The sequence below is a fragment of the Cnephaeus nilssonii genome, assembly GCF_951640355.1.
Source record: "Cnephaeus nilssonii genome assembly, chromosome: 9".
Taxonomy (NCBI): domain Eukaryota; kingdom Metazoa; phylum Chordata; class Mammalia; order Chiroptera; family Vespertilionidae; genus Cnephaeus; species Cnephaeus nilssonii.
Window position 1 is genome coordinate 8646861 of NC_137080.1, and position 21501 is coordinate 8668361.

At 41.6% G+C, this 21501-nt stretch overlaps 1 protein-coding gene across 2 annotated transcripts in view; it reads right to left on the minus strand.

The window, feature by feature from the left end:
- ESR1 (estrogen receptor 1) overlaps positions 1-21501 on the minus strand; it is a 303086-nt gene that overhangs the window by 136729 nt on the left and 144856 nt on the right. For both annotated transcript variants that reach the window (XM_079779825.1, XM_079779826.1), the window contains exon 4: positions 8033-8149. In XM_079779825.1, coding sequence (XP_079635951.1) covers positions 8033-8149 — 117 coding nt within the window. The remainder of the gene's footprint in view (positions 1-8032; positions 8150-21501) is intronic.

Consider the following 21501-nt stretch of genomic DNA (forward strand, 5'->3'; position numbering starts at 1 on the left):
CTGCCTCTTGATGCTGGAGCATTCCCAAGCGGCTGGGGGCACTATGGTGACAGGGGATGTTTCCGCCCCGCCCCCAGCCCCTTGGCTCCTGCACCTATAGGCTCAAAGTGGCCAGGGGGTGTTCTGGGACCCCTGCCACTCAGGACCTAAGCAAGGGGCCTACAGGCTCGGACTGGCCTGGGTCCTGAGGATATTTGCGGGACCCAGCCCCTTGGCACCTGCACCCTTAGGCTCCAAGTGGCCAGGGGGCATTCTGGGACCCTGCCACTCAGGACCTAAGTGCGGGCCTACAGGCTCTGATCGGCCTGGGTCCAGAGGATGTTTATGGGACCCAGGCTGCTCAGGACTTAAGCGCAGGCCTACAGGATCTGAGAGGCTTGGGTCTGAAGGATGTTTCCCAGACCCCAGACCTCTGCAAGTGTTTGGGGGCGGGAAGATTCCCGCGTCGCTGTTCCCGCCCCCAAACACTTGCAGCAGTCTGGGGTCTGGGACCTAAGCCGCTCAGAGCCTGTAGGCCCGAGCTTAGGTCCTGAGCGGCAGGGGCCCCAGAACGCCCCCTGGCCAATGGGAGCCTTGGCGGGGCGGGAACATCCTGTCCGCCAAGGCTCCCAGTGGCCAGGGGGTGTTCTGGGCCCCTGCCGCTCAGGACCTAAGCGCGGGCCTACAGGCTCTGATCGGCCTGGGTCCAGAGGATGTTTACGGGACCCAGGCTGCTCAGCGCCCACATATGCAAATTAACCACCATCTTCTTCGCTCTGATTGGCTGTGGGCGTAGCGAAGGTGCGGTCAATTTGCATGTTAGCCTATTATTAGGTTAGATTAGTTTCAGGTGTACAACATAGTGATCAGACATTTTATAAATCTACTCTTTATTACCCATTATAACCAACTTTTATGGAGGATTTAATGCAAGCTAAGTATAATACTGAAAGCTATACATTAATTCTTATTAGGTAGGTGTTTATACGTGCTATAATAACCCTCATTTGATAAATTCAAAACAGGGATCTGGAGAGATTAAGTATCTTGTGCAAGGTTACACACAGGCATCTCTAGCTGGAGCTAAAATTTGAACCCAGGTGGTCTGAGTCCTAAAGCTAAAGTCAACCACAATGCTCCACTGTATATGAATAATAACTAGAGGCCCAGTGCACGAAATCTGTGCATGGGGTGGGGTCCCTCAGCTCAGCCTGCACCCTCTCCAATCAGGGACCCCTTGGGGAATGTCTGACTGCCAGTTTAGGCCCTGTGGAATCGGGCCTAAACCAGCAGTCAGATATCACTCTCGCAATCCGGGACCGCTGGCTCCTAACCACTCGCCTGCCTGCCTGCCTGCCTGATCTCCCCTAACTGCCTCTGCTTACTGGCTTGATCGCTCCCTAACTGGTCCCCTGCCGGCCTGGTCGCCCCCTAACTGACCCCCTGCCAGCCTGGTCGCCCCCTAACTACCTCCCTGCCAGCCTGGTCGCCCCCTAACTGCCCCTCTGTTGGCCTGGCTGCCCCCTAACTGCCCCTCTGCTGGCCTGGTCGCCCCCTAACTGTCCAGAAGGAAGTCGGACATCCGGAAGATGTCCAGTCAACCGGGTCTAATTAGCACATTACCCTTTTATTAGTATGGATACCTAACATCTGTGTACCAATATGTAATGATCCAAATATAACTCATGTCTTTGCTTCTCAGAATAGCCTGGTGAGGCAGTTGGTGTTTTCACACAGGTATGTATTCTATGAGATGGGAGCCATAAAGAGAGGGAAATAAATCTAGGGTGGATAGGACTTCACTTGTCAACAAGACGTATCCTCAACAAACTAGCCAGAAGTTGAAACCACAAAGTACAAAGGGCCAGCTGGCGAACTTGAGCTTGCTCGATCCCTGAGAGCACTGATATCAGCAAGGTTGAAACGGGTGGGTGAGCTGAGACAGCGGGAATCACTAGGCCAACTCTAACCCTAGGTCTCTTGAGGGAACAAAGGGACTTGGTCATCTTTTTAAGTGAATGGCCTCTTTCCACCATTAGGTAGCCTGCACTTTGTGGTCAGCCAGTGACCACATTTGACCTGTCTCTCCAACACCTTCACCTGGTAAATGCTCAAGAAAAGTACTTTCTAAATGATTTAGGTGAAGTTTGGACTTGGCCTGGCATTTATTAAGTAAAATTTTCTAAATAACACTGCTAAAATGTTAATACAAAAGAAATGTAATAATAACTGGTATTTCAAAGCAAGCTTTTAAAGATCTAAATACCGAAGGATAATTGTGTATGTTTCTCTTAAATTTTTATTTGTTCAGTCCCCCTTAAACTAAAGCACATGTTGCATCTAGGTGTAACCAGAACATTTCTCCACATATAACTCCATGCTTTACCTTAGGATTTCTCTTAGGGCTGGAGTATATTTCTGTGATTTCCAAAAAGTCTGGCCACAAGTGTGTTGGATAAGTTTTTTTTTCTTTTTTTTATATTTTATTGATTTTTTACAGAGAGGAAGGGAGAGGGATAGATAGAGAGTTAGAAACATCGATGAGAGAGAATCATCGATCAGCTGCCTCCTGCACAACCCCCACTGGGGAAGTGCCTGCAACCAAGGTACATGCCCTTGACCGGAATTGAACCTGGGACCTTCCAGTCCGCAGGCCGACGCTCTATCCACTGAGCCAAACCGGTTTCGGCGTGTTGGATAAGTTTTAAGCAAAGATCACCAGACTGGCTTTTGTGTTATTTATTCAGGAACCTGTCCAAATTCACACTATCTTTTTAGCTTCTTACTTTCTTGGTGCCACAATGCAGAAATTAGCAAGTTTCCCCAGCTCCTGGGACTCAAATCTTAGGCATGACTATGACATTTCTAATAACAGAAAGCTTAGTTATCTTCTCAAAGTCAGATCTCAACAAACTTGTTTTTGAATTCTTTCTTTTATATGGCTAAATAATTTATAATGATATTATAGCCATCTGCTCATATCACTATTAACATCAAACTACTTTTTTTGTGACACTCCCCCCTCAGAAGAAATTCCTTTTCCATGCTAATTAATGCAGAGAATAGATTTATAGTTGTCCATTCCAACAGGTGTTTGCAGTTGCTAGCTGCTCTACAAATTTGGCTGGAAATATAAGTATGATAACTGCTGAGGTTGTTTCTTATATTCAGAAACTACCTTTAACTTTAGATTCTGATCTTTCCCTAAGTAGTCTGAACTTAGATCATAAAATATATTTTTTTAAAAAAATATCAACCTTATACAATACTCTGATGAAACAATTTTAAATTAAAAAAACATAAAATTTAAGATTTGAAAGATGCTTTTGAAACCATTGAATCCTAAACTCATATTTTTCAGATGTGAAAAGACAGTTCACAAAAATTGAGTCCTCTGCCCAAGGGTCCTTGGAAGAGCCAGACTCATACACTTGACTGTTAGCCAGGATTCCTTCAACTTGACAAAGTTACCTCTTTTTTTAATACCAGAATAGTCTAAACAATTAAAAAAGAAAACAGGCTTTACAACATTATTGAAATTATTATCTAAAGATAGTGAAAACCTTTGGCTTGAAGAGGAAAAAACTGTTTTTTTAAATATTAAGCAATATAAAGCAATTAAATATTCAGCAATTCTTTTTAAAATATCCATCACCCTTTCCATATAAATGTTTTTGGTACTTCTGCTCAGTAACTAAGCCAAGTGTGTTGCTTTGTGTTTTTGTTAAATAGTCATATTTTGTGTCCATAGTAATTGTTCCTAAGTCATAATTTGGGACTATGTGATATGAATATCTTATTTGCGCATGTTGCTATCTTTCGTGATGATCTAAATCACTTAGGTCATACACTACAATGAAAAGAGCACTGAACCAAGAGTTAGGAGTCTTGGCTTCTTGTCTGAGCTGCTAACTAGCTGCATAAGTTGGACAAGAACAATGAGCTGAAAAACAAAGAGGTGGACAAGGTGACCTTTACATTCTTTTCAGCTCTAGACACCATTTATTATCCCAACCACAATCATTGAAACAAAAATCAAATACATGAGAATTCATAAAGTCTCGGGATTACAGAATTCAAAAGCCACAATTCATTCATACAATTACTGCTACCAAAGTTCTGCTTTTGTTGTTGTTGTTGTTGTTAATCCTCAATCGAGGATATTTTTCCATTGACTTTTAGAGAGAGTGGAAGGGAGGGGGAGACACAGACAGAAACATTGATGTGAGAGAGATACATCAATTGGTTGCCTCCTGCACATGCCCCGACCAGGGCCAGGGATGGAGCCTGCAACCAAGGTGCATGCCCTTGACTGGAACTGAACCTGGGACCCTTCAGTCCTCGGCCCACTGAGCCTCACTGGCAAGGGCAAAGTTCTGCATTTTTTTAAGTTCTATCCACAGAAATGGTCCTTACATCATTTCAAGAACAATTTACTTTCGCAAAAGCAAATGATAGGAACAAGAAAGACCCTTTCTGAAATGTTTGCCAGGCCTTAAGAAACTGTCATCACTCAATGTGAGGCATGGCCATTCTTGGAAAAGTAAGTGGACAAGAACAACGAGCTGAAAAACAAAGAGGCAGACAAGAACCAAAGTGACCTCTCCATAAGCAATCAAATTACTTCAGTATAAAAAATTAAATCAGGACTCTAACTATAACAAATAAAAAGAAAAGCATGATTATCAATGTCTGTTGGCTAATTTTGTATATGCAGTGAACGTAAAGTAGCCTTACATTTGATTGTGTTTTAATCTGCATTCGTAAGCCATTGCAACATACACGTGCATACACAAAACCTACATCTGGATAGCTCAGTGAAATCCAGCATCTCTGAAACCAGCCTGTATTTTTCCAGAAGTACTGGCCCACATCTACTCCTGGGTTTTCCCGCCTTATTGTGTCCACTCATCATAATTATGAGAGAGGCATGAAAATTAAAACACATATTTGTATTCAGCACTCCAACAAAAGCTGTCAGAAGGCTACGTAGAAGATTCCTACACTGACAGGGACAAGAGTAAATGAAGCCAGAGGTCCCTTCTACATGTAAGAGCCTATGGCACTCTGTCTATAAACTTTTTAGTCCAAAATCTGAAAAGCGGATATTTCAGGTTGTGATAGATTATAAAAATGGCCCCAATTTTCCAACCTTTGCCACCTAACTCTGAAGCCCCGTCTCACACCGACTGAGAGCTCAGCCACTGGGCCTGTTCTGGCCCATTGCATATCACCAGATAATGTGAGCAACGGCTTGTTTCAAATGGGCTTGTGATTCGGGGCTTGCTCTCTTGGTGCCTCTGCCATTATCATGGGAACATGCCTGGACTAGTCCGCTGGATGAGAGGTATGAGAAGCCAAACCAAGTCATCCCAGCCGCTCTGGCCGAACCAGCCAGCTGACCTCAGACATGTGAGCGAGCCCCGCCAATCTCAGCAGCCTCCTAGCTGATCCCCTGACATATGAATAATATCCTTATTAACTGTTGTATACCATTAAGATTTTGAGGTGAGGCTCTGTTATGCAGTGAAAGCTAACTGCTATACAAGTTTTAACTCCCAAGCACATATTTTCCCTTAATCAGAACAACAGGACTCATGATTCTCAACCTATTATTCATAGTTTAGCACTTATAGTGTACTTTCACTCTTGCTCTCTCATTCTGTTAGTTCATGCCACATCTGGTATTGACTGCCTATTACACGCAGGCACTGAGCTAAGGGCTTGCAGTACATCACTGAACAAAATGTGGGAGCATGTTTTATTTGTGTGTAAACTCCCATCTGGAGCTTACAGACCTCAAACTATAAACATAATCTAAAAATTAACGATACAATGTTTTGGAGGGTGGAAATGCAATAGAAAAATAAAGAAGTAGAGAAGGGTTGAGAGATTGAGAGTGCTGTGGGATGTGTGGATGAAACAAATTGCACTATTAAAAGGGATTGTCAGAGTAAGGCTCATTGGTAGGCATCCTAACAGATTAAAATAATGTCTTCGCGTAAGTAAATCAGGCACTCTAACAAACCCTTAGGGCACTTCAATGAATTTATTCAGCCTTGCCATTAAGTTGGGGGTAGGTACATGGTTCTTTCTTTTATCTGAAACAAAAGATTTGATGTCATGGGTAGAGATTCAATATTTTTATTGATGTTTAGAAAAAATTAATTTCTGTGTTTAAGCTGCCCAGATGATAGACCAAGTGGACTAAAGTGGTAGCAAACTAATACAGATAGATATTTTACAGATATAAAATACATGTACAATTATATGTATAGACACACAGACTGGCTTTGTGCAATTAAATTATCTAGAGTTCTATTTAAAAACAGTGGGAAGACTTTTATTATGTCTTTGCATATTAAAAATTTTGTTAAATTAAAAATGAGTATTCATAATTTATACTTATGCAGCCAGACTGTATCAGGGTATTAATTAGGAAAAACAGAATTTTTTATGAAGTGGAGTCAATGTATGGGTACCCTAAAAGAAAAAATGTTTTGGACATATTCACACATTGATTATTTCAGCTTTCAAAGAGAGTAGACCAGACTGGGCTTAATCTACCTACTAGCACCAAAGAATATTCAACCTGGACCCCACTGTTTCAAATTAAACTTTTTACGAGTAGCTGTTATATTCCTGTCACTTATCAAGTTACCTTAAAAAGCTATTTGTGAGTTTAATTAAGCCTGACTAATTCTCCAGCCATACAAAGAAAGATTAATTCCTTAAATGTTTAATCCATTTATGAGTCAAAGTATCATTTTCTTAATGGGGCTGTTAAATTCTTGAGATTAATTACCCTTTAGATCCAAGCTGCTTTCTCAGACATTCAAGACATATAGTCACACCTCACACAAGACGTGACTTCAACGTTTCATCTGTTCCTCAAGAGAACTGATTGCAAATGCTGTATTCACAACCTCAACCTGGCAGGTTTCTGACAATGGAACTCAAGAATCTTTGACGGTAAGTTTCTTAACAATCAGGCACACCTTCTTCCTGATTTCCACCCTTGGTTTTTGTTCTCCTTCCAAGTAATAATGAGCTAACGGTTAGCTGCCCTCTATCTGCATAGTCACTATTCTTTTTCATTGCAACTTTGTTGTCCTTAACTCATCCCAAGTCTAGTCTCCTTCAGAGAGCTTTTCCCCATTGTGATCAGCAGGGAGCCCATCATCCATCCGCCACCCTTGGTATCATCCTGAAACGCTAAATGCACCCCTGACTTTATTTTAATTTACAAACTTCTTATTTGTTCTTTCCCTGTATTTTGAAGGCTATGCAAGACTAGAAGCACTGTTCTTCAAGACTAGATTCCTAAAATGCAAGGTCAATCAGCATTGGATTCCTGTTAAAAATAAAACAACAAAACACTGGAAGATTGGAGACAGGAGGGGACAGAAAACCACACATACACAACACCCACAGCCACAAAGACACAAGCACACAGGTGCAGATCCTGAGGGCCTTGTGTTCGGTCAGTGCTCAGTACTCATTCCAAGGTTCCCAACTCTAGATGCTGAGGTTATGGGAGTTAGTGAATGACTCAACTTCTAAAGGAAAAAGCTGCCTTTTGATTGAAATTCAAATCCCCTAAGACATGTTAAGATTATAAATTAGCTATTTAGCTTTCACATTTACAAGTCTCAGTTTATGAAAGTTTATTCTCCAATATAATTTTCTAGCATTAGCGATATAAACAGTATGGAAAGAATCTTTCTAGAATAATTCCCTGAGCAGCCTTTCTTTCCTTCTACCACCATCTCCCATACACCTTTCTTTAAAATATTAATTATTTACATTTAAACTATAAAACACAAAATGGTTTTATAAAACACAGCATTTCCAGTTCCAACTGTTTCCTATTTTTTAAATAAAATGTATTATAGAAATACTTTTGTTGCAAAGAAAAATAAGAATAGGGAAAAAAAAAGCATTAAAAGAGAAAACACTAAACTCCCATGGTTATTGGAATAGAAAGAGCCAGCACTGGGTGGCAGACGCGGACATCCATTGGGAGGGGGCACCCTGTGTCAAAGGTACCTACCACCTTTCATCATGCCGACTTCGTAGCACTTGCGTAGTCGGCAGGCCTGACAGCTCTTCCTCCTGTTTTTATCAATTGTGCATTGGTTGGTAGCCGGACACATGTAGTCATTATGTCCTATTAAAAGCAAGAGGACAGAATTAATATTTTTTTCAGGAAACGTAGCCAGTCAGAATCTACAAGTGAAGCTGTCTGGAGGATGTTTTCATATCACTTGCTTGGCCTTACTATGTTTTTACCTCAGTCCATCATCCTTTTTCAGTCCTTTTGTAAGTGTTAAAAACAAAACAAACAAAAAAACCCCTCCTAGACTTAATTTCTGCCTCAGCCAAGTACTCTGGGAGTTCTTTGGGCAAATCACCTTCAGGTCACACAGCTTATATTTGGGGGCATGATGTTTTACATACACTCACAAGGTTAGATAGTCTCAGCAGATAAAGTCTTTTTTTTGGTTTTTGGTTTTGTTTTTAGTTTAATTTAGTTGTGTTTTTTTAACCAGGTCCACTAGATTAAATTATTATCAAAATAAAACTTAGAACTTTCAGAGAGTTTCAAAGTGGCATTCTTAAACACAACTTAAAGAATCTTTAAGTAGGTATTCAAATGCAGCCTGGACACCTAAATTCAAGTTGGGGTGGTGAGCTGGGTGTTGGCAAAGTTCAGTCCTTCAGTTGGAAAGTTAGTCCATCACTTACTAGTAGGAGGACACTGAACATGCCAGTAACCATGTCCAAGTCTCCTTTTCCTTCTCTTTAACCTACAGAAAAGAATGGTACCCACCACATAACATTATTCTAAGAATTCAATGTCAGAACACATAACACAGTGTCCCAGATATGGTGAGAACTCAATAAATACTATTTTGTTATTACTATTACTTTATTATTAATCCTCTTTCTTTTCTCTCTTGGTTTTTGAATCTCTCTTGCTCAAATGCTTCTTTCTCATTGGCTTTTATCACATGCAAGTCTGTCCCACAAAAAGGTCTCCTTCGATCCTACATCACTGTCGAACTTCCATCTTATATTCTGCCCCTCATTGGCAGTTCAAATCCTCAGAGATGTCTACACTCCAGGAATCCTGTTTCCTCCCCTCTCCTGCACAGCTCAACCCATGCCAATCTGTTTTCCACCTTAGCTGGTCCACAAAAGCAGCTTCTCTGATATCACCAATGACTGTCATTGCTTAATTAAAAAGATATTATCCATCAACATTATACTTGATCAGAAGCATCAAATGGTTCCTCCCTTCCTCCTGAAACATGTTTTTTTTTTCCTTTTCCTTTGGCTTCCATCACACAAAAAAACAAAAACAAAACAAACAAAAAAACTCTCCCAGAGTTTCTCTACCCCTCAAGCTGTGGCTTCCCCCATGTTTTTTGCAGATTCACCACCCAACGTGAAGCCAAACTTGCACAAGGCTCAGTGTCAGGCCCTCTTCTCCTTTTACTACTTAATATTCTCCCATGAAACAATCTATTCCACACCTATGGTTTCCACTGTCATTAAAGGCAGATGACTCACAAGTATATACTCCCAGTCCAGCCCTCTTTTTGGAGCTCTGGGTGCATTATCTAATTGCCTACATGAAGTTTCTGTTCCAAAATTTAGAAATCTCTATTTCTTTATCCATCAAAAAAAAAAAAATCTGGTGCATAGCATGCAGAATATTAAACTTCACAAATGACAAAACACTGGCATGTTTTTACAAAGAAGTCCATTTATATAAGTCTAAATCCTTATACCTCTTGGGAACATATCCTGAATTTAGACTAAGCAGATGATAGGTTACTATTTTTAACTGTGTTTCCCATTCGAAAAAAAAGGGGGGGATATATATTCCACCCTCTAATTGAGTCTCTCCTTAAGTCTCTATTTTCCTATTTACAAAGGGCAACATGTAGTGAAATGTTTGAACCACAGAACTCTTTGTTCTTTATTCAGCATAAGGGTCCAACCCAATTAGAATAGAGTGGACTGGGGACTTCATAAGAAGTGTTTGTCTCGTTAAACTTGGTTCTCCATCTTTAGCTATATGATAAAAGTCATTGTATAAACAGGCACCTGATCAGATTAACATCTCATTCTTCAAATGCTTACCAGGAACCAGCCAACTACAGCAGGGTTATAAACTTGTAACTTTAGTAAGAGACCACACACTGCCTCAAATATCCAGGCATTTGATTGTCCTTATCAAGAGGGCCAAATTGAGGAAATAATAGAACCAGAAACAAATTTACCAGATGTAAACACTAAGCAGAAAATGTATTCTTCTGACACCTCAAAGAAACTTAGTGTTTGGTCTCCGATAGTGTTGTATGCAGTACATGTTGATTTACATAAACTTTAAGAAAATAAATTTATATTAAGCTTCAGAAGAAAATAGTTAATAATCACTTGAACCAAAAATTACTTTGATTCACTCTCTCTCCCAAAGCCAGCTGTTTTGCAGAACTAAATTGGGTCCAAGGCCAGCTGGCTATAGAACCACATGGAATTCCCAAGCTAACATAAACTCTCTGGATTTGTGCAACTGAATTCATCCCTTAACAAAATGAACAACAGAATCATGTTCCTAATATAAACTTTTTGTGACAAAGCTAAGTTTTCTCCTGCCTGAACCACAATAAAATTTAGAATTTATAAATTGGCAACAAGAAAAATTAATAGCTACATATTTGACATATACTGTTAAAACAGTCTTCTTACTCAAACACCATTAACAACTATTTGAAAGTCTTCAACTTACATCAGAAGAAGAAAAACAACAAACATCTTTGTCTCCTAATGAGCATAACTTGGTAAAGGTATGTTAGTAAAGCAATTGATTTAAGTGGGTTCAAGAAGAAACTTCTTTTTAAATTTCATTATTTGGTTTCATGAAAACAATGCATGAGAAAATCCTTCTATGGAAATGGAGTTAATTTTACACAGGGGGCGGGTGAGGGCATGTATGGGAGTGGGGTGGGGAGGGGCAATGGTAAGATATGTACACATATAATACCTTAATTTTAAAAATGGGGAAAAAAGAATGAAAATAATACAAAATTTTGAAAATAACACATCTATCCCTATCATCTATAATAATAAAAGCATAATATGCTAATTAGACTGGATGTCCTTCCAGATGACCTTCCAGACAAAGCTGGGGCTGCAAGGGAACCCCGGGTCCTGGGTGCCAGAGGGAAGCCGATGCCAGCAGCCAGGAGAAGAAAAGCTTACTCTTGCACGAATTTCATGCATTGGGCCTCTAGTCCTATATAATAAAAACCTAATATACTGAAAAAAAAAAAAAAAGCAATGGTATTAATGAAACATATAGCGCTTGTACTGAAGAGACTGAAGAACTCTGGGTGCCTATGACCAGGTTGGCCCAAAAGTTCCTTTTGCAGAGGCCTGGATGAAGCGTAAAAGCTGGGAGCAAAGATGTGAGGTTCAGGTGAAGTTTTGGAGAAATCATCACTACTTTCTCATCCACCAAAAATTAAATATAGAAAGCCTTTGGGCCAGTGTAGGGCTTGAATAATAGGAAGTGGAGAGCAAAGAGAGTGAAACATGCAGGAAGCTTGAAGGGTAGGGAGAGAAGACCTCTGGAAACAGAATTTAGCAGGTAACCCACAGCTCCTGGGGCAACAGCTCTTTCCCAAGCTTCCCTGGGATTCTTTCTCTTGACTTTATGTCCCTCCTTTTCTTCTTACTTTTCCTCTTTCAGTAGCAGCTGTTTTTGCATTGTTATCATCCCAGAGGAAGTCTACATTTGTTAGTTACAAAAATAAGCAATGACACATATTCGGAGATTCAAAAGAAATATGAAGATAGCAAATTAAAATGAATAGGTGAGGATGAGGAGAAAAGGGAACCCTTGTGCACTGCTGGTGGGATGCCATCTGATGCTGCAACCCTTGTTTTTTAAAATGAGCTCAATAAAGGTAGGCATAGTACTCTGGGGGATTAGGGAGGTATGCATCAAAATGAAGGAGACTTTCATGAGGTTAGACCAAAAGCCAAGTATGAAAACTAGTAAAAGGTTTTGCACCATCTATACTAATAAAAGGGTAATATGCTAATTAGACTGGGTTGACTGGACATCTTCCAGATGTCTGACTTCCTTCCAGACTAAGCCATGGTGGCGGGGGCCGAGGCAGAGGCAGTTAGGGGAGATCAGGCCATCAGGGGAGCAAGCAGTTAGGGGCAATCAGGCCGGCAGGGGAGCAGTTAGACGGCAATCAGGCCAACAGGCAGAGGTGGTTAGGGGCAATCAGTCAGGCAGAGGCAGTTAGGGGTAATCAGGCAGGCAGGCAGGTGAGCGGTTAGGAGCCAGCAGTGCCAGATTGGGGGGGGGGGGAGGAGAGATGTCCCACAGGGATTGGGCCTAAACCGGCAGTCAGACATCCCCCAAGGGGGTCCCAGATTGGAGAGGGTGCAGGCTGGGCTGAGGGACACCTCCCCTGCACGAATTTTGTGCACCGGGCTTCTAGTTAGGGAATAAACACTTACCATTTCTTAAAGCACATATGAGCATATAGCTAACTGTTCAGATTTTTAAGGCATGGAAATGAAAATGAATTCTCAAATTAAAGATAAATTAACTCTCCAATGTTTAAGTACCCACAAATCAAATAAAAGCCAATTTTACTTAATCTATGTAAAAGCTTCTTTGGAAGTTTCCAACAAAAATATTTTGTTTTCAGAGTCCTATTCTTTTATACCTGCTTGTCTACTTTAACAGTCTCTTATTAAGGGTTCTCATTGAATATTTGCATAAAATTAACTCCTGTTTGAGTTCAAAGTATGCAGCAGCTATATGCAAATAGTTTAAGGTGCCAGAAAAGATGTCAAAATCTGTATTTCTTTCTGCTTTTAATTATCAATACGTATGTATATGGAGTATGAAATGCAGCTTTAGGTTGAATATACAATCACAGGACCCTACACAAATTTGCTCAAAAGGAAATCAGTGACTCTTTAGTTTGATTGGGAAAAGGTTATATTTTTCTTTAGGTATTAAGGTCTAGAAAACATGTCAAAACATAGTTTTGAGCCTAAGCAGTGAGATGATAATGAGGATCTGCTCATGAACTTTCAAAGCACTGGTCTATAAACTACTAACCACCGTGACCTGAGTGGGAGCTCCCAGCAGACGTTTCTCCTCAGCTTGTTCATTTCACACTTATGCTCACTTCCTGTCTGGGAGGCAAGTGCATGAGAGAGTCTGACCAACATTCTCTCTGCTAAGAAAACCGATCCTGTTGGCTACTAAATGTACTGTGTTATGTGTGGATTCTTTCATTTAATCCAGCAACTTTCTGAGGAAGAAATTATATTCATCTCCATCTTACAAATGCAAAACTGTGATAAAAGCTATAACCCCTGTCCAAAGCCACACAGCAAGCAAGTGGCAGAGAAGGGTTTTGAAGCAAGGTCTCCCTCATTGCAGCGGTCAAACTCTTATGCATCCTAACAACCTTCATACATGGAAGACCCAACTTGCCCAAAGGGAACTGTTACCTACTTTCCAGAGGCAATAATTGTCTACAATTGCTTGTCCACTGAGTATTCTGCTTTTTAAGAAGCCCGTGAATAAGGAAGTAAAAAGTGAAGGATTAATAGAGCTAATGTCATTGTTTTCTATCTAGCATATCTGTAAGATAAATACTGTGTAAGGCCAAATCAATATTGAATTCTGTGGGCAATAAATGTTGACTTAGATCACAGGGATGAAATGGAAGGTCCAACTCTCTTGGACATGATTGCACGGAGGAACAGAAGTCTTGCTCTCCCTTGCACACTGAAAAACAAGTTGGCTTCCTGCACGAGCTCCATCTAATCCAACCCCCAATTTATGAGGGATGCTTTATCTTGGTCATGCCATGCATGTTTATTTACCATGGCCCAAGGGAAGAGTGTTATGGGAGTTGTCTGGTAAAACTGAAGAACTGGTCCAAACAGTAATGTTGTTGGGATCCAATAGCAAAAAGGAAAAGAAGACTCGTAGAGAATCTGTTGTAGAAATGAGAATTCAAAAGATTTTTTTAATGAAAATGGGAGTGTATTATTTTCATTAAAAATGAAGGATTAAAAGTATTAAAAGTTAAGCCAACAACAAAAAAATTCATACCAAAATATGCACTAATCATCTCTGAGTAGTAGTAAAGTAGGCGAGGCAGAGAGAAGATGTGAAAAAGCTTGAAATAGCTTTGCCAAATTTTCAGGGCTAGTGGAGGAGGAGGAAGTCAAAGATTCTGGTGGTTTGTGCCAGGGTGTCTTAAAAATTGTTCTTAATATTCATCAGAAAAAGGATCTGATTTGAGAGGAGTGGAAAGAAGAGGTGGAACAATTTTAAGCATGCTGTGTTGGGGATTTTAGTAGCACGCCAACAAACAAGTACCCCATAAGCTATTCTGAAGCGTGGGAGTCATGTCAAAATGAAGTTGGAGATCATATGATCCAGAAATTCCACTTTTGGCTATATGCCCAAAAGAATTAAAGGCAGAGGCTCAAACAGATATCTGCACACCCATGTACATAACTCCACTATTCACTATAGTCAATAATATAGATGATAACATGTGGTACATACATCAAATGGAATTTTATTCAGCCTTAAAAAAAATCAAATTATGACACATGCTAAAACTTGGATGAACTTTAAGATATTATCCTAAGTAAAATAAGTCAGACACAAAAGGACAAATGCCACATGTTCCACTTACCGTATTTTCCGGCATATAAGACGACTTTTTAACCCAGGAAAATCTTCTATATGCCCAGTCGTCTTATACGCCGGAAAATACGGTATATGAAATACCCAGAGTGGCCAAATTCATAGAGGAAGAGAGTAGAATAGCAGTTACCGAGAGGTGTGGGTAAGAGGAACTTGGAAACTATGGTTCAATGAGTACAGATCCCATTTGGAATGATAAAAAAGATCTGGAATGGACAGTGATGATGGTTATCCAACAATGTGAATGTACTTAATGCCATTGAACTGTACACTTTAAAATGATAAATTTTTGTATGTCTATTTTACCACAATTTTTAAAAAATGAAGTGGGAGGTCTAAGAAGCACCTACATGAGGAAGGGCAGGAAAAGGAATCTGGGGGTAACTTTGCAATTGGCCTGTGCAGGTTATGTGATTGGGCCCAGGACTGGCTAGCAGTATTGGCCAGGTGTTTCTATGGGCTGGGATCGTGCTAGGTGATGTCAGCCCTTGATTTCATCTCAGCATCACACCGGTTAGGTTACAGTTAGATTCCTGTAATTCCCACATTGTAGAAGCTCAAGGCCACTCAGCTAGTAGATGGCAGAGCCGCCATTAAAATCCAGTTCTGGGTCATTCTCAAGTCCTTGTTCCTCTAGGAACAAAACAGTAGGGTTGGTGAAGTAGAAAGAACTCCATAACTATGGAACCAGAATGCGTAAACAGTTTATACTTGGAACTATAATACAAAGAGAATTCCCTAATGCAATTACTATATCATATCATTGAAAGGTCATTTCAGAAGCAGCAATGAAATTATTCTCAGAACCTGACCCTCCCATATATGAGAAATGAACCACATGAAATATATTCATCAGTAGAGTGTGACATAACATTATCAAAACCTTCCTGGAAAACAATTCAGCACATTCCAGCATAAAACAGAGAAAAGAAAGCAGAGAGCAAGGTATTGGTGAAATAAAAATAAGAAAGTTGTATTCTGTGAAGGAACAATATGGTATTCTATTTGGAAATAAATTTGATTCGGATATTAAAGTGAATATTCTTTTATTTACAGCTGATGTAATGAGCCAAACAAAATGAAACAGAATTTGGCTGTCTCATCGAACACATTCCTAACACTCCAGTGAGGACTTTCAGTGTGTCATGGTTTGAACTATTTCACAACCACATCTGTACGTAATGAGGTACAAATAAAAACGGCACGACAATAATGCAACCCAAATTGTTTTCCACATCTTGTCAGTTCTAGTATATCTTAGCAGTGAACACTACCTTCCTTCCATTGGCATTTTACCCCAATTTTTAAGTGAAACAAAAACATTTCTTGCATCCAAGAATATTTTTAAAGGAAAACCATGTCCAGGGATTCCAGGAAGGATAATTGTCCTGGAGAGTGTCTTTTTCTAAGTGAAAATGAAGTAAAGAGGAAATCCTCTATCCATTTGCCCCGGGCAGACCCCAGTCTGCTAAACGTCTTGGCCAGGGCAATAGTCCTTCTCCTGTCCTGCCTCACTTGCCAGCTGCAAAACCACAGTTGGTTTAAGCACCTGGCACAGGATCAAACCAACAGCTGCCATAAAGAAAAAGATAATGCAATCAGTGGCCACCAACTCATTGTAATACCTGAGACAATAAGCCAGTTTAAAGAATGCCTCTTGGGGCTCAACAAGTAGCAAGTGCTGTTCCACAGCCCAAGAAAGGACTTCCTGAAAGTGTCCCTCTGAGACAATAGGTAAGCGTCAAACAAAGGAGAACAGTGTGACAATGGGTGAGATTAGCTCATTTCTAGGCCCCTGTCCTTTGCTCTGTTCAATTGTTTGCAGGGGTTTTTCCAAGTTTGCTTTGTTTCCTCCCCCCCCCCCCCCCCCGCCACCATCCCCCTAAGCTTTCTTTCTACATGGAGTCATTTCATGTCTGAACACTGGTATCCAACAGCAGTAGAAAAGGTTTCAAACTGTCCTTGTCCAAAGCTGAAGAATCAAGTAGGAGGAAAATGGCCTGGCGATCAGACAAGAGGGTAAAGCTCAGAGACCCTGAGCAGACCTGTGCTTCTGCCCTGGATTCTAAGAACAGCTAATAAGTACAGAGTCCCACCTCCCACTCCTGGGTCACGGGGTGCTTCAGGAGAGAGTGGAAGACCGTGTTTATTAAGACCGTGTTTATTAAGACCTGTGTGAATGCCCCTCAAGCTGCCACCCCTGAATGCTCCCTTGTAGGCTTTTGACCACCTAACTGCTAAATAAGGGTTTCGTCCATGTGCAGGAGCCCTCCAAAATGAACGCCCTCGGCAAAGTTCTCCCAGGCATCCTGGAAGAGTAATGAAAGAAGCTGCAGGAGCTTCTGTTCTTGTTGTTGTTAATTCTCACCTGAGGATATTTTTTCATGGATTTTTAGAGAGAGTGGAAGGGAGAGACAGAGAGAGAAACATCGATGTGAGAGACACACACATGCCTGCACATGCCCAACCAGGGCCAGGGATCGAGCCTGCAACAGAGGTATGTGCCCGGGACCAGAATCAAACCCAGGACCCTTCAGTCCACAGGCAAATGCTCTATTCACTGAGCTAACCGGCTAGGGCAGGAGTTTCTCATTCAATGGTCTTCTAGCACATTTAACACATGACTTTGGGCATTCTTCTTTTTTAAGTCCATTTTAAAAGTGAGGAAACCCAACGACAGTCTGTCAGGCTTAGAAAGAACTACTAGTGCATTTTCTCAGCTGAATAACGGTTTCTCTTAACAAGTGAAAATAAATGGAGGCGGGTTTCATTCATTGTATTGCCGATGAACCTTTACAGGATGAGGTAGCTTGATAAAATAAAACCTATGCTAAGATCTGTTTTGCATTTATTTGACTTATTTGCATGGTAAATTTAAGCCAAAGTAGCATAGATAATTTTGTGTAGTTTGTGATCCCCGTGGTTGGGGACGGTCTCTTTGACACAGGCCGTGGTAGCCCCGCAGCCTGGAGACGAGCTGTGTGAACATTAGATGCTCAGGAAATGAAGGGGTGCGAGGCAGAGTGGCCTTAAAACCCGCATTGCCTGGGCATCCAGACAGCTCGAGTCTGGGTGGTCACACTGCCCCGTGGGGAGAACTCTCAGCCGGGCCACTTCACAGTGCTTGGAAGGAGTCTCCTCGTGTCTCAAGGGTGCTTGGGCTTCTCAGTCTACACGCTTGTCCACACCGCATTCTAATGAGGAGAACAAGAGAGCCTGGGAAAATCTAGAGTCTCCTTTTCCTCCTGCCCCAGAACGAGCCTCGGGAATGAACATGACCTAACTGCTTGGCCTGAACATGACCTAACTGCTTGCATGTCTTGGCCCCAGGTCCTCAGCTGTAAGAGGGACGGGAAGGATCTGCTGATCACTAGGACCCATTCCAGTTCTAAACGTCAATTATTCTCTCTTCTCACTTCCCTGAGGTCCGTTTCCTCTTCACCTGGCTCCTCGGGGTACAACCTTGGCATTGTCTTTTCTGCTTCAAGAGCGTCTGCCTCCGCCTGAGGTCACTGCACCCAGGGGAAGGAACATGGGCACGCGGGGGAAATGTCGTGGCACCAGGAGCACTGACTGGTCTTTGAGTCCCCGGCTCCCTGTGATCCCCAGTGGCTACTATGAGGCCCAGAGAGACAATATATATAAACGCTTGGTCAACCATAAAACTTGGTGCCCGTAGAAGGCATTACTCTGGACTTACAGACAGCTATTAAAAATGAGACCTGTAGATACTGATATGGAAAAATCTCCAATATATATTATTCGGTGAGAAAAGCAAGACACAGAATAATGTATACAGTATATTGCCACTTATGTTGCCAGATATAGATATAGATATAGATATAGATATAGATATAGATATATAATTTTTGGAAGGAACTATTAATAGTGCTTATCTCTCAAAAAAAAGCAGTGTGGATTTTGGCATGGGACGAGAAGTCCTAAACTTTTCATCCTGTGCCATCTTGTACTGTTTAACATTTAGCCATGTGTATTAGCTTTTTTTTTTTTTTAATAATGAAAAAATTTCTTAAAAATTTCTAACCAACATGAGCCCAGCATCAACAATGTCCATTTCTTCTCTGGTTCTGTGTCCATTATCCCACCCTGTGGTTATTTCTCTCCACCCTGCAATCCACAGCCTGGGCAATAACCCTAACCATCCGGACCCTGGTCAGCCAGAGAAAGAGCTGCATTTCTCTCACAGAGACTAGGACAGAGGTTGAGAGTGAGCTGTGTTTTTCGATCTTCAAATACTGGAGCTGTTATAGTAATAGTAATAAGAATAATATCGAATAAGTATCAAAGTGTGGAATTACAGTGTGATATTAAAGTGTGATATTAAAAAAGTATTGAATGTAATGTAAACAGGTTGATAAACACCCCTGAGTGGCATGTATGTAGAAAATAGATAAAGTGATCTGTTCCCCATATGTAAAACCAGGTATGCAAGGCTCCTGGGACCCGCCGATAAGACACACTGAAGACGCCCATCTAGGCACATAAAAAGAGGAAGCACCGGAGGAAGATCAGAGAGGCCTGCTCTGCTCCTCCACAGACGGTCACTCTCCACCCCCCTTCCTGCAATCTGCCCGAGCTCTGCCGTGGACTGTGAGTCCAAACAGTGAGCCAGAAACTGAGGCCTCAAACAAGACGCCGAGCCGCAGCTGCAACGTCCAACGTCCAATGTGTGTCTGTCGGCGCGGATCCCTGGGTGGCCTGCAGAGGTCTGGAAACCACCAGGACTCTGGTAAATAAACCGTGAGTGATTCGTGCATTGCATGTCTGTCTCCTGTGTAACTTATGCTCGGCCAATATTAAGTAAGTACCTTGGGTCATACGTGTCAGTGTCAGTTTAGAGACTGGCTGAGGCACCCTTGGTCACCTGTGCTTACGTCCCTAAAAGAGAAATTGGGACAGGAGCAAAGAACAAGTAGCAGAGACCCCAACAGCAGACAGAGGCTCCAGTCCCCTCCTGCTCCTGTCACAGAGCCATCCTGTGCATCTGTGACTCTCCTCCTGGCTGGCACCCCTTGCTTTCCGGTGACCCAAACCTGCATCCCAGAGGGGCCGTCATCACCCTTCATCCTGGGCCTGCTGGGCTGAAACAGGCACGTGGGCTCTCTGGGCCCTGCCCAGTGCTTGGGGACAGCTCGTTTCCCCTCAGCAAGCAGGACTAAACCCAGGAAAGTCTGTCCACTTTTCTTGCCTGTAAACCTGCAGGACAAGGAGCCAGCTCTGGTCAGGTGGCAGCCCTCACTTCCTGTCTCCCTTGGAGAAGCATCCCTGCCCTGAGGGAAGGCAAGAGAAGACAATGGCTCACAGAACACACGGGTTCTGTTGTCTCACCAGCTGGTTCCACGCTGGTTTTGTTCTCCGTTTCCTCATCTGTCTGAGAGTAATTATCATGCTAACTTCTTAGACTTTTGTGGAGGATTAAATGAGAGGATGCATTAAAACCCCGTCACATAGAGCCTGGTACAGGGTGAGGACTCATTAAACATTAACCGCCGTTATTGTTAGACCTCCAGGCCAGCGGAGCTCAAATTTGTAGGAACAACACCTAAACAACAATGCCCTCAAACCAACCTATAACAACCTGTCATTTTCTTAGTAGTTAGGCAATCCTTTTCTACCCTCAACCAATTCTCTTCAAATCACATAACTTGTGAGGCTACATTTATGCAGTCAAGGGTAAATCATCCGAAACACTTCATCTTATCCAAAAAAATTCACTCCAATCAGCATAAGCCCAGCTGTCAGACCTGGGAATTATTTGAATTCTTGAAAAATCAAGCAAAAATGTAAGAAAAATAGCCATGAATCAAGCCTCTTGACAAAATACATTCGAACACCTTTTTAAACAACCGAGAATCCCAGCCTAACTGTCCAGGAATGTGGGAAAGTTGTAACATGCCTCTCTGACAAGAGCTAAAAACTAGACTAATAATTCACTGCTGGGCTTTTTTTTTTTTTTTTTTTTATAATCCTCACCCGAAAATATATTTCCATTGATTTTGAGAGAGAGTGGAAGGGACAAGGAGAGAGAAAGAGAGAGAGAAACATCGATGTAAGAGAGACACATCAAGTGGTTGCCTGCAGCACATGTCCTAACCGAGGTACATGCCCTTGAGTGGAATCAAACCTGCAACCCTTCAGTCCACAGGCTGACTCTCTAACCACAGAGCCAAACCGGCTAGGGCCACTGCTGGGCTTTAAAGTGACACAGCTGCCTCTCCTATCAAGAAGATAAAGGGCCAAAGTCATTTACAGTCAGAAGTAAGCCCAAAACTATTAAGGGGATCTGAACTCCAAATCCTGATCCAGCTACCTGAATTATCCCAACTGCTTACAAAGGAGAACAGGAAAGAGGAACTATATTTTATTTAACAGAATACGTTTCAAGTGTTACATTTGGTATAATTACCTTTTTGAAATCTACTCTCTATTGATGAATAATTTTGTGCCAGTCCAAATGCCCATTTTGAAGTGGCAATTATAAAGGTTATTATAAAGTATGGTGTGTTTTTTCTGACTTACTACAAATGCTAGGCTAGCTTAGAAGCAGAGCCCACTCATTGGAAATGCTCTCCTAAGGAGATTAAATTCTTTAGTACCACCCTCGGAGCACAGCAAGAGTTGGACTCTTTGGACTCACCTCACCATAAGGAAAAGTCTACTCCAGTAATTTTTACATCCAACAAGTTTTCATTTAAAAAGTGTTTGCCTCTAATTCCATACTATGG